This window comes from Phacochoerus africanus, chromosome 2, assembly GCF_016906955.1.
Source record: "Phacochoerus africanus isolate WHEZ1 chromosome 2, ROS_Pafr_v1, whole genome shotgun sequence".
NCBI lineage: Eukaryota > Metazoa > Chordata > Mammalia > Artiodactyla > Suidae > Phacochoerus > Phacochoerus africanus.
In genome coordinates this window covers 109,895,110-109,909,551 of record NC_062545.1, presented here as the reverse complement: position 1 = coordinate 109,909,551, position 14,442 = coordinate 109,895,110, and the positions used below count along the sequence as shown (strand labels likewise).

Here is a 14,442-nt window from a genome sequence, read left to right as displayed (position 1 = left end):
AAATGCAGCTTTTATGAAATTTTTTGTCATGCTCAGACTGGATGCAAAGTCTCCTTCCAAATCCCTGAAGATAAATCATTTGTAACTTGGGCTGCTGATCTGTTCTGCCTTGTGTTATAAGTTATCTGGCTACTTGGCTTATCTGCTTGTCAGTTCTTTTAGGACAAGGACTCCCTATTTATCTTGATATTGTGAGGATATACATTCACATAGCAAGTCCTTAGCTAGATTTACTGAGTCAAAATTGCTGAAAAGGTGAGCTGTCCCTAAAGTAAATATCTTTCAATCTTTCTCAAGGAGAGATTTTTCTTTCTTCTTTTGCTGACTTCAAAACTTGAAAAGAATGGCTCTAAAAAAAAAAAAAAAAAAAAGCAAGCAAACAAACAAAAAACCCTTAAAGGAAGCAACCCTAATGGTGGAACACAAGCAATGAGACCGCAGACTAAGATACAGTGTAAAGGCTGAACTAAAAATCCATTTACCCGCAGTGCACTGTGCAGAAAGAATTCTACCCAGCAAGAATTCAGAATCCTGCTAGAAAGGAGGTGTAAAATTTGCACTAATGTGGGGAATTTTGATCCCTTAGCAGCAATGGGATACTAAAAGCCCTACAACAACAACAAAAAAAGACAAATCGACTCTTCAAAAAGTTCACTGCCCTGCAGATGAGATTTCCTAATTACACATCCTGGTTTAATGACCTTTCACGTAAAATTACACTGAATTTCACTGTACTTCTATTCAGACACTAGGTATGACTTCCTTTTCACCCCAATCTGGCTTTTCGATCATCCTTTTTCCCTATAAAATTCACTCAGAACAGCAGCATTGATTATGAATTCAATGAAGCAGAAAAGACAAGGGAAATGAAATGAAACACATATTTTAGTTTTCAAATATTTTGAAAACCTGAGCCAGCAGTTATGACTTTGCTGACTACTTAAATTATTTTTTTTCTTTTCCATGCCTTTACTACTTAAATGTAGTTTTCCTTATAAGGTAACATAACTTCATTATTGAATAGTCTGGAAAATATTACCCACAACACTACAACTTTCAATACTACTTCTGTTACTATTTTGGCATTATCTCCTCCCATTGATTTTCTCATTTTCCCTCCCCTTAAAGGGAATCATGAGGTATTTTTAATTTGGTATTATGATTTCTTCACTATATAACCATAAACATTTTCAGGTTGCTAGGTTTTCCTAAATATTATTTTAAGCAGCTATATAATATTCCACCAAATAAAAGCATTACAATTCATTTTACTATAACCCAATTTATTTGATAAAGTATTTAAGCAGATCTATAACCTCTCTTGAATATGAGTAGGTTTATTATTTCTAAAACTTTGCTAGAAATGGCATTGTGTGAGTTCCTTTTGTGGCTCAGTGCTTAATGAACCCAACTAGGATCCATGAAGATGCAGGTTCGATCCCTGGCCTCAATCAGTGGGTTAAGGATCCGGCATTGCTGTGAGCTGTGGTGTAGGTTGCAGACGTGGCTCAGATCCTGCATTGCTGTGGCTGTGATTTAGGCCAGCAGCTGTAGCTCCAATTCGACCCCTAGCCTGGGAACTTCCATATGCCTGATGTGTGGCCCTAAAATAGCAAAAAAAAAAAAAAAAAATTTTTTTTTTTAAATAAATGGCGTTGTGACAGGTTAATGCACAGAACTTAATTTGTATCTTGGGTTGTTTTATTATGACTGATTCCAAGAGGTAAATGTATTCTATCAGAGAAAAGTAACTTTATCAAATTATTTTCTAGAGAATTTATTTATTTATTTGTCTTTTTGCCTTTTCTGGGGCCGCTCCCTTGGCATATGGAGGTTCCCAGGCTAGAGGTCTAATCGGAGATGTAGTTGCCAGCCTATGCCGGAGCCACAGCAATGCAGGATCCGAGCTGCATCTGCAACCTACACCACAGCTCACGGCAACTCTGGATCCTCAACCCACTGAGCAAGACTAGGGATTGAACCTGAAATGTCATGGTTCCTAGTCGGATTCATTAACCACTGCGCCATGACAGGAACTCCTCTAGAAAATTTCTAACTTGCAAAGTCAAGAGCAATGCATGAGTGTGTCAGCTGAACTGTGCACTCCACAGTTTTTAAAAGAGGGGTATGGGAGAACAATTGCAGAAGTCTAAGTACTCTGCTGTCAAGCCAGTCAAAAGAAAATCCTTAGTCAACTGCTTTGATTAAAGTATGTAACTCTGGACTCGATTAGTGGACACAAGTTTGCTAAGTCCCATTTTTTTGCCTGTATACTCTCTTTTATGTACTCTCTAATGTATAGATTTCCTTCGCAAATGTTTTTCTTACCCAACATGCCACACATTTTGCCAAAGTATACACTTACTGATGAGTCTATCTTTATATGTATAGGTATGTGTGTGTATATACTTTTACACTTTTTTTTTTTTTGCTTGTTTTTTTGCTTTGGAGGGGGCACCTGGATTCTATATAGTTTTTTTGTTTATTTGTTTGTGTTTTAAGGCTGCACTCGTGGCATATGAAAAGTTCCTGTGCTAGGGGTTGAATCGGAGCTGCAGTTGCCAGTCTGCACCACAGCCATAGCAACACCAGATTCGAGCTGCAACTGTAACTTACACAGCAGCTCATGGCAATGCCGGATCCTTAACCCACTGAGTGAGACCAGGGATTGATCCACATCCTCATGGACACTAGTTGGGCTCTTAACCCACAGGGCCACGAAAGGAACTCCTCTATATGGTATTTTTAATCCATGTACTTTCACATGTACACCTGTGAGATAAGTGTTTTTGCATTTTATTGTAAAAATGTCTGTGAATATAAAACAGTGAGATCAGGAATGAGGGGGAACAAGTTAATTTGATAATGATTATGTGTATATGTATCTATTTATTATTATTTGCTGCTTTAACTACTGAGGTACTCATTTTTTTCTTAGCAATATACATGACATAAGGATTATCATTAATATTTACTTCCCAATCAGTTACCCTTTTAAAAAGATGTTGTCGAATTTGTTGATTTTTTTGCGGGGGGGGGGGGGGGAGGGTTGCCTCTTCTCTCTTTAGGGTGAGAGAAGCTGCTCATCCAAACCACTAGTTTCCCAAACCATGAGCACTGAAAGATGGATGGCATGGCCTTCTCTGGAATGGCCTAAAACAAAGCTGAGTCTTCACTACCGGTCCAGAACTTGACTAGCTCTAGAGTTAACCTGGATACAGGGACATAGATGGGGTGGAGGTTCATGCCAGTTCATGCACAGGTCAAATGGAAGTCCAAATTACACACCCTTCTTGATCAGCAAGGAAAAACTAACACTGGTGAGAACTCTACACTGGACTACAGACAATACCCAAAGCAGGCTGCCCTGTCCCACCAATATGTCTGTGGGCCTGTGGTACACTGCCCCTTTTGGCCAGCAGATTCTGATAGGCCCAGCTTCTCTGGAGTGGATGCTTCATACAAGACACTTGGCCACACCTCAGTGCCATTACACAAGACTGGGGGGTACTGGAATGCCACATCACAACAGTGAGTGATGGTAAGCCCTTTGTTTTTAATTTCAGTATATATATTTAGGCAGAGAATCTGAGTAATCTGGGATTTCGTATTAGCCATGAAGAAGGGGAATTTCTGAAACAATGTAGGTCCAACACATACCTGATTTCGTATAGGCTGTTGTGAGGGCCGATCCCTGTGTGTGTGGCTTTCTCGAGTTATTGCAGATGCACCAGAGTCAACATGAACTGACCCTACTGGAGTAGGCTAGAAAAATGTAACAAAACGTCAAATGGGGAAAATAGGTTCAACTTAATGCCTTTACAAATGAGAGCATCATACTAATTTTCACAGAATAGTAGTAATTAGTATTTTCAGCCACCGAGGGCAGTTTCAAGTTTTCTTGCCTTCTCAGTTTGCTTATCTGCAAAAGGGAGACAGTTTGGTCCTCAATAGTTCATTGGAGAGTAGTTTACCTTTGCAAAGAAAAAAATGTTCTACAGTGATGACTGTTAGCATGCTCTCCAGGCCCTGTGGACCCCAGGCCAGAAGAGTAAATGCAAAAGTTTCCTATGGTATTAGGTTCTGCACCTACAGAAGTACCTTAACGGTTTATGTAGGACCAGCTCCTGGATTGTTCAAATAAAACTTCTTAAAAGCTAACTTAAGTTCTGGTATCTTAGAGCATATTGGTCATATCTTAAAAACACAGGAAGGAAGAGTAACTCCTTTATTACTCTAGTGAAAACAACTCAAGGCATCATCCTGAAAAGATTGGCAAATGTCAAGTCTACAGTCCAAGGAGTGCATTTTTTCCCCATACATTTAAGCAGAAAGTCTGGCAAGTAAACAGGGGACACAGCACTGGTCTGAGGTGAGGAGGTAAAAAGAGGATACTTACAATAGGCCTCCCGACCCAGTCATAGGCGTAGTCAAAGGCGTAGCCTTTCCTTTCAAAGAGGTCTGTGAAGAGTGTCCGTAAATACTCATAGTCAGGTTTTTCAAAGAAGTCTAACCGCCTGACATATCGCAGGTAGGTTGCCATCTCCTCTGTTAGGAAAGAGTTAAAGGCCATACTCATTAGCTGAAAGCTTCTCATGGGGAGAAGCTCTGGGCCAAGCCAAGCAAAGTGTATCTGTATAGAATATTTGACACTGATGTTTTGCAAAGTGATAAAACCTATCTTTTTCTTTTTCTTATCTTTTGTCTTTTGAGGGCTGCACCCATGGCACATGGAGGTTTCCAGGCTAGGGGTCTAATTGGAGCTGTTGCCAATGGCCTACACCAGAACCAGAGCAACGCCAGATCCGAGCCGCGTCTGTGACCTACACCACAGCTCACGGCAATGCCGGATTCTTAACCCACTGAGCAAGGCCAGAGACTGAACCTGCAACCTCAAGGTTCCTAGTTGGATTCGTTTCTGCTGCGCCACGACAGGAACTCCTAAAACCTATCTTAAGTAATAATAAAAGGAAATATAAATCTTCTGGAGGGCACCCTTATCTAGAGATACTGAGACATAGTCTCCACCTCCTTCAAAGCTTCAGTCACACTGGCTGAAGTGTCCTTTCAGCATCCTACCTGGAAAGTTTTCACAGAGAGCTTCAATAGGAGTATTCCTTTTGGTGTCACCAATTTTTTGATATCTCTCTTTCAACGTATCAGCCTGTAGAGAATAGAGAAAGAAAGCTATTTTCAAAGAAGTGCTAATAAGAATGGGAGGCCCAACATGTCTGGGGACACAATGATTGTTTCACTCAAACTGGCAGGGTTTGTTTGACAGTCTCATTCTTTTTCTAATACTAACAAATAAGAAATGTAGTAGAGATGATATATTTAGTTTTGTACAAAACATCTGCTCTGTTCTAAAAAGTTTTACTTGCAAATACATTTAGTAGTCCCAGGAAGACAACAAAAATGTAATGAGACAAGTAGCCAGGGTAAGAAAACAAAATTATAACAGCCTAGTAATGTCCTGTAGCTACAAGGGTTCAAAAGTGATTCAGCCTTCTTCTTCTTAGACCAGCTCTTGGTAAGATTAAAAATACTGCTAATCCAAGTAGGGGCAAATAGATAGATGGCTCCATAGCACAACAACTGTGAAGTTGAACAGAAAAAAAGAATACAATGTAGAAAAACTGCCTTTCCACAATGTGCTTCCAGAGGGAAAAATGTTAGTTATGACACAGGTGTGACTAACAGACAGAGTTGCTATATGTCAGTAGCTCAAAGCAGCCAAGTTTGGTTTGCTCAAGACTGTAGAGAGAGGGCTCCTAGAGCTTGGCCCAACAATGTGGTCTCAATGGATTCTCAGCAAGGCTCTACCTGGCCTTCTGCACCCAGCTTTTTTAAGTAATTATGCTCTTAAGTATGCTGAAGAAGTTTTAGATCTACAACTACTGTTAAAATGATTCACGGATCATGTGAACGTTTCAAGAAATTAATAACACATGAATGCCCTATTTGGCTGTGTGATGGGCAAATAGAATGTGAAACTCTACTTGACAGCTGTCAATATCAATGACAAGGTATGTGTAACTAGGAGAAGACCATGGAGATGTTAGGAGGGAAATTTAAAGGGAAAGAAATAAAATCTTCCCAAAGGGAAGGGATAAAAGCCTTACTTTTCAGGACAATGTCCAAGAAAGCACAGCAAAATGAATCATTCTGTCCTTAAGGAGGGAGGGAGAGGGTGTGGTGGTATCCAAGGCTACTGATTTTCTTTCTAGGCTCACATGTTGAAATAAATTACAACTCAAAAATGTCTTGCAGTTAACTATCTAATGGGACTTGCTCACTATTGCCTAGACTAAGAGCCAGAGGCAGAGTAATCATTACAATGGTTATAACTATAATTAATGCTAACTTTGACACAAATGCAATGGACTGACACCTACTTAAGGACATTTATTTAAGCTACACATTTCCAAAGGAACAGCTATCATGAGCTTGGGCATTTACTCAATAAAACACTTGAATAGTAATGTTAAACCTGGATTTTCATTTTAGTTGAGGTGGGTCTTTAGCCTATATAGGACTAACAGCTATTTCCCAGTTCCCCTTAGGGGCATGCCAAGCCCTGCTGGCATTGCCGGTAAAATGTGTAGCAGCTGCTGCCATCAATTTGTTCCAGAAATTCCCCAACATACTGGGAACACTCTTCCTGCTACATAAGGGTAGTGGAGGAGGAACAGTGACACAGAGAGAAAAGCAGCACTGCCAAGGCTGGGAGGGAATGAGGGAAGAGATTACAGAAAACCCCAAAATAAGAAAGAAGGATTCAGAAAGGGATGAAGACACACGTGGGCAAATAAGAGCTTCCAAAGCGCAGTCAAGCATTTACATTATAGACTAATGGAACTAGCTGCTGCTTCTCATCCCTGTGGCCAATCTTCCCCTCTGTGCTTCTTACAGACATCAAGTCAGCAGCCCCCTCATTACCAACTGAGTATTTATACAAAGCTCTCCATAAGCACTTCCAAGGATACCTTGAGTCCTTGCCAGGGTAGGCTGCCTCGAAGGAAATACATGAACATATGGCCTAGGGCTTCCAAATCATCTCGCCGGCTTTGCTCTAAAAGGCAAGACAGATCACACATTATGTTTGCAGTTATTAAAGCAGAAAGGGGTTCAGAACCAAGTAATCCCTTCAGAAACCCGTCTGCTGTGTAAAGGCCCTGCTTCCTAATTCTCTGTATATCTAAACTGGGGATAGCATTTTCAATCAAAACCAAAAAAAGCAATGTTCCCTTTGCCTCGATCTGTTACTGGCAAGTAAATATCAAGTGAAAAGAGCAAATCCTAAACTAAAACCAAGTCCAAATCACTGAATAGTGAGTAACTACCCCTCACTCAATGCTGTCACCTTCCTGAAAGTAAGATAATTTAAATGAAATGTTATTTCTAGTGCATGGGCTACAATTACTCTTTGGTTACCATCACGAAAAGAAGGCAACAGATTAAGTAGCTGAGGCTACTTCTGGCTCAGCCTGCAAAGACACAAGCTGCAGAATGCCTGGCATACATGCCTACTATTTTTACTCATTATAAAAATTAACATTTAATATTTAGTTTAATGTACGTGAGTGTCAATGCATAATCCTCAGCTCCTTTACATTTGTACCATGTCCCACAGCCACCTTAGGAAAACTCTAGAATTTATTGCTAAGGTGCTCTCTATGGGCACATAAAACAGCATCCCTGCATTCTGGGAGCTTATTATGTAAAACAAGTTACTGGATTTTTCTTTCTTTTCTTTTTCTTTTTTTGGCCATGCCTGGAGCATGCAGAAGTTCCCAGGCAGGGATCAAACCTGTGCCATAGCAGTGACAATACTGGATCCTTAACTGCTAGACCACCAGGAAAATCCATATTCCTTCATTTTTAATTTGTCAGTTATGGTTCATCTCAGACATTCTATGTGTTTATTTTTCAGAATCAAATTCTGGGCTTTATCAAAAGAAATTACAGATGCAAGAATAAGGGACTACCTTAAACTTGATTTTGAATTCTTTGTGCAGAAAGTAAAACCTCAAAGTCAGGAAGGCAGGGAAAGCCATTTAGGTAACTCAAAATATAAAACCACAACACGTTTGGAATTCCCATTACGGTTCAGCAGTTACAAACTCAACTTGCATCCAGGGGATGCAGTGCTATCCTTGGCCTTGTTCAGTGGGTTTAGGATCTGACGTTGCCGTGAGCTATGGTATAACTCGCACACACAGCTCGGATCTCGCATTGCTGTGGCTGTGGTGTAGGCCGGCAGCTGTAGCTCCGATTCGACCCCTAGCCTGGGAACTTCCACATGCCTCAGGTGCAGCCCTAAGACCACCCCACCCCCCGCCCCCTGGCAAAAAAACCCAACACATTTAACTGCTGCCTCCTATTACATGAAATCTGCATGAAAAAAAAAAAAAGTGAGTTGTATTCTATGGGGCAGATGGAGAAATAAAAGGAAACTTTCTAAATTGCATTTCGAAGGAGGTTTTTGGAAATGAGATCACAAATGGGAAGGGGCAACACACCGATGAGATAAATTGTAACAAAGTTGACTTGATACATATAAGGTGAAATAATATTTTAAAAGAATGAAATAAAATAGCAAGACCATCAGAAGTTTGTGATCACAAGGTTTGCCTGAAGTTTACAATAAATTTCATATATAACTGAAAACAAATAAAAACTTGCAGACAAAATTATATTTTTTTAACAGAACCTAAAGGTACACAAATGAAAAAAGAACAGGCAGAGTGAGTTGAGGCCTCCCACAGAGCAGGGCAGACAGAGAAACCACACATTGCAGGTTCTCATACTATATCACACCTACTCATCACCTCTCCACTTTTATATCCACTTCCTGTAAGGAGGCCCCTAGGTAAATAAAAAAAATTCACTGGACACGTGTTTGTACTTTACATAGTTGACCACTAGAGGGCGAAACTCTCCACATTTTCATTAACTGTCAGATCTGTACAAAAAAGCCCAACATTTCCTCTCTATAGCAAAGCCCCTTACAAAATGAGAATTTTAAAAATTAAAAAAAAGAGTAATAAACACAATTAAACTCACTGGAATAAGGTAATAAAGTAATTTTTCAAATACTGAAAACCACGAAAAATAGCTGTGGAATATGGGATAACAGGAAAAATAATGGTTCCTGAGTCAGGTCATCTAGGTCTTGGCTGTCCCTTCCATTAATTTATTAATCTATGCAAAATTAAGCATTGCCAAGTCACCTTTTGGGTCTAAATTTCCTCAAATGAAAATAAAGTGATTGATTTAGATAATCTTAAAAGTCATTTTCCAGCTCTGAAATTCTAAAATCTATAATAATTTAAACCATCAAGATCTTTCCAAAAGAAGAAAAAAGAAAAAAGAAAAAAAAAGAAGAGTGAAAACCAGAGCGATGCTTTATTCCCATATTTCTCTGAACACACCACATTCTTTCAATTCAGTATTTCCACATGCCCTTGTTTCTTTCATGCAGGATATTTTCATTTTCAAAGAAGAAAGGTTTCAACACCAGTGAGACCAGGACACAAAATTCCTGGTCTTCACACCATAAAGGCTTTCAACCAATCAGGAGGAAGACAGGCTTGGTTTACTTGCATCACATCTCTAATTTTAGGTCAAATATATTTTGTTGAAGGAAAGGGGCCAGGTGACCCAATGTCCTCACCCTAACTTAAAACATTAAGGGACACAAAATGGGCAGGCTTCATCAGTGGGAAGGTTGCTAATCTACCGTAGCAAATGTCAGGTTTAGTAGGCTTCTTCTCTTTGTTTTCTTCTCTCATACAATTAATGGGTAATTCTCTCCAAGTCATTTGAAGATATACTTCCCCTTTTCTTCTTCTTCTTCTTCTTTTTTTTTTTTAGGGCTGCACCTGTGGCCTATTGAGGTTTCCAGGGTAGGCGTCAAATGGGAACCGTAGCCACTTGCCTACGCCACTGCCACAGCAATGCCGGATCCTTAACCCACTGAGCAAGTACAGGTATCAAACCTGTGTCCTCATGGATGCTATCAGATTGGTTTCCGCTGAGCCACCAGGGGAACTCCCCCTTTTCTTCATTAAAACATAAAGGATGCTTCACAGTGGAAAACCAACAGAATTAGGGTTCCTATAGAAACCTCTCTGGTTTGAAACTGTGGCCAGAGTTCACAGGGATGAGACAACCACCTATATGTATTTTCGGTAATATGGACATTATAGACAAATATGGTGACAAGTTGGATCTGACCTGGAACTCAGGAAGTCCGCGTTTGGAGATAAACTCCAAAATTCCAGTAGAAATGGCTACACCAAGAGATAAAAGAATCCAGTGTGATGACAATAAATGCTTAAGTCATATTTTGTTGAATAAATGATAACTACCACTACAGAGCCTTCACTATTATCAGGTACTATGCTAGACAGTTTATCAGCATTATCTCATAGAACCCTATTTCAGGGCAGATGTGACAACTGATGCTGAGGGAAGAAGGTTATTGGACCACCTGGCTTTAAGTGAAAGAACCAGAACTTACATCCCTTTTACTTAACTATACACTGTACCTTATACATACAACACAGATACCCATCCCTTTTCTGTTCTTGCCTTTCTTAACAAAAATAATAAAATCATAATACAAATGCTGAGCCCAGGAAGCTGGCATTAGAACAACACCTTGCAGAGTCTGTCAGGTAAGCCAAACAATCATGACTACTATTTACCACACAGTCTGTCTCTATGAAATGGAAGGAAGAAGGGACTGAGAGCTGTGCAAAAGACCTGTGTTACATATACCACTACTCGCTCAACCCTCAGAATAGCCTCGTGAAATAGCACTCTCTTTTTACAGGTAAGTTTCAGGGAGATTGAGTAACTTGTCCAAAGTGACACCAATAAGTGGCAGAGGACCTTTCAGTCTTATCTCAAAATATTACCTTTAGATAAGTGAGAATATCCATGTGTTTACCAAAGAAATCCTGACAGTATTCATTTCAACTCAGGTCGTATCATACTACTTTGTAATGTCATTTTTGCTCTTTGCAAATAGTGGAATCCTCATCTGAATACCTGCACAGTCTACTCAATGAACCAGCTCTGCAGCAAGTTACATTAGTCTTTAAAATATTTATTAGTGTACAACAGTTCAGTACTATTTAAACACCCTACATAATTATTTATGTCTAGGAGCCCAATATTCTGTTTATATGTCTATTCTCTAGGGTGGTGATTTTCAAATACATCTTTTTAATCACCTTGGAACCTTTCTTCAAACAGAATCTTCCAGGAAAGCCCAACACACAAATAGATAAAAAGGGAAGCTTTCCTGGAGAAGCTGGCGAGGACCCAGGTAATTCCCTACTGGGCCTTCCCACTGTTTGTTAGCCTTCTCTCCCCTGGACTTGTTCCTCCAACAAGTAAGGCCTTCTACCTTGACTAGAGCTTTTAGCAATATCTGTGCAAATTGTCTACCCTAAATAAAATTCAAGACTCAAAAAAGCAAATATGTTTTCACTGAGTAAGACACAGGCTTTTCCTTGAAAAATGAGTCGTGAAATTATGCACAGAGAACAGAAGCCTACTCCGTGTTTTAGTGAATCACTCTTCCCCAAAGCAGCTATCAGCCTGATGTCCCTTTCAGAATTGTTATAGAGAGGGTTATTTGTATGTAAAGATCAAACTCATCACTAAACTTACTAAAATGATGCCACCTTGATTCAATAATTCAAGTACCCACACTGCTGAGAAACTAAGTATTTGGAAACAAAGAATAAAAAATCCTCAAGTTGTTAACAGTATACTTAGGAAAGTCACTAACTTACCATCTTAATTTCTCAAGTATAAAAATCACTTACCCTGTGAAGCAATAAGAATCACAAGTTGTAATGCATAATGGGTACAAAAGTGTTACTGGAATAAAAAGTTGTTTTAATGACCTGCCCATTTTATGGAGCTGAAAATAAACACACCTTTGCCAAGATGCGTGTTGATAGACATATATCTTGCAGTTCCAGTTAAACTTTTGTGCTCCCTATAAGGTATATGTTTTTTGGTTTCAGGGTCAATATATTCCTTGGCCAGTCCAAAGTCTATAATGTGTATAACATGCTCTTTTTTATTGCCTTGTCGGCCAATCAGGAAATTCTCTGGCTTGACATCTCGGTAAATGAGATTCTTTGAGTGCACATATTCCATTCGGGAAAGCTAAAAGAGAGAAAACAATGATGGAAATACTCTAAAGAACTTTATTGTAAAAAATAATACATCAAAATGTTTTCTTTTATCAGCCGAAAGTTTTAATTACAGAAAGTAAAATAAAACTCATTTCTTTCACCACTCAGAGTCACTTTGTTCTTAGAAGCCAGAACATATTTTCTGATACAAACACATATATGCCAAGTATCAAAATAAGAGGATTTAAAAAAAAGGACAGTAAGTTCAGCTACAATGATTAATATACAGTTTCACCTCAGAATGTAACAATTTGCAAATGATGAACAGAATTAGATGTCTTCATGTCACTTCAGAAAGTAAGCATTTCAGAGGACAGGATATCAGAATATGTTGGTGGCTTTTGAAGAAAGGTGTCACCACCACATTCACCTCCTGCCCATACCTTCCTGTACTCAAATAGGCTCCCTAACCCAGCTCTCTCTGCTGCAGGAATAAGGAAAAGTGAGGCCCAGAGAAGTTAATACTGGACTGATATCACCAAGCTAATTAACAGCACAGGTAGGAAAATGTTTTTTTTTTTTTTTTTTTGGTCTTTTTGCCATTTCTTGGGCCGCTCCCGCAGCATGTGGAGGTTCCCAGGCTAGGGGTCGAACCGGAGCCGTAGCTGCCAGCCTACACCAGAGCCACAGCAACGCGGGATCCGAGCCGTGTCTGCAACCTACACCACAGCTCACGGCAACGCCGGATCGTCAACCCACTGAGCAAGGCCAGGGATCGAACCCACAACCTCATGGTTCCTAGTCGGATTCGTTAACCACTGGGCCACGATGGGAACTCCGGAAAATGGTTTTTATGAGAAAGTGAACATAGCCCAAAATAATAATCATAAAATTATTCCAATTTCAATAAGCTCATTTCTATCTTCGAAACTTTTCTACTTGGTATAGAAAAAGGGAACCCTGGACATGTGAATTTCTGACTCAAAAGTCAAGATCTATTTTCTAACATTGCCAAGTTTTTACTGTAAAGTGGGTGAGACCATCACCATTTCAGACCAGTAAAGAAGCATCTATAGCCTTCTGTTGAAAGGCTGATGAATTTTTCAAAGGAAGTGTCTTAAGTGTTCCTTAAACTGACACTGGTGTGTAATCTGGTATGAGCTGAGAGAGTTGTCTCTTCAGCTATGCCAGTCTCTGTGAGAATTAGAAGCTAGAGAACTAAGGCAGATTTGTGGTCACACAACTCCAGAATCTGATTTTAGAGCAGTGAGTTTCATCTCCAATCTTTTTTTTGGGGATGTGCACAGTGTGTAACAGCTTGATGTGGGGTCTCAGTTCCCAGAAGAGGGACTAAATCCCGGCTGCAGAAGTGAAAGCACCGAATCTTAATGACTAGACCACCAGGAGCTCCCTACATCTCCAATCTTTTTCTTGGATGCAGTGGTAAGGGGAGAGGGAGGACATGACAACATTTTATAGCCATGTGTTTAAAACCTATAAATAAAACAATGAAGAAATGACTTGCATCTGTACAATTTCACCTGATCATCCTCTTTCTCCCTATATACACTTCCACTTTAGTTAAGGGCCAAGTATTGTTCCAAGGTACAAATTCTCTTTTTTGGTCCTTTTAGGGCTGCACCTGAGGCATATGGAGGTTCCCTGGCTAGGGGTCCAATCAGAGCACAGCTGCTGGCCTATGCCACAGGCACAGCAATGCCAGATCTGAGCCGTGTCTGCGACCTACACCACAGCTCATGGCAATGCTGGATCCTTAACCCACTGAGCGAGGCCAGGGATCAAACCCGAAACCTCATGGTTCCTAGTCGGATTTGTTTCTGCTGCATCTTGATGGGGACTCCACAAGGTACAAATTCTTAAAATAGGACAACTGACAAATGCTGTGTGACTTCTCTGGGTTATAACTCTTTTTGCCCCAGCTAGCTTCCTAGAATGCCATCAAGCCAGGAGGGTGCATTCACTGAGTGTTACTACAGCTGGTAAATCATCAACAGGGACGCAAGATGTGGCAGCGGGCCCCATCCCGCCTATCCTTCTGCAGAATAGCAATGCCAACTTACCAACTGGATGGCTATCATTAATACGGTCTTCAAAGTAAAAGTTCGGTCACAGAGGTCAAACAAGTCCTCCAAGCTAGGGCCAAGAAGTTCCAGCACCATGGCATTATATTTCCCACATGGTCCAAAGTAGTACACTTGTGGGAGACCGTCACCTGAAAGCAGAGGGAAACAGGATGCAGAGTGAGGGACACAAAAGCCAA

General features: G+C 40.1%; 1 protein-coding gene across 6 annotated transcripts in view; it reads right to left on the bottom strand.

The window, feature by feature from the left end:
* Positions 1-14,442, bottom strand: part of CSNK1G1 (casein kinase 1 gamma 1) — a 197,612-nt gene that overhangs the window by 33,739 nt on the left and 149,431 nt on the right. For all 6 annotated transcript variants that reach the window (XR_007132945.1, XM_047765870.1, XM_047765890.1 and 3 more), the window contains 6 exons: positions 14,243-14,394; positions 11,958-12,192; positions 6,987-7,072; positions 5,080-5,164; positions 4,400-4,548; positions 3,661-3,765 (listed from right to left, as the gene is read on the bottom strand). Coding sequence is in view for 5 of the 6 variants with exons in the window: in XM_047765870.1 (XP_047621826.1) it covers positions 3,661-3,765; positions 4,400-4,548; positions 5,080-5,164; positions 6,987-7,072; positions 11,958-12,192; positions 14,243-14,394 (812 nt within the window). In the remaining variant the exon portion in view is untranslated. The remainder of the gene's footprint in view (positions 1-3,660; positions 3,766-4,399; positions 4,549-5,079; positions 5,165-6,986; positions 7,073-11,957; positions 12,193-14,242; positions 14,395-14,442) is intronic.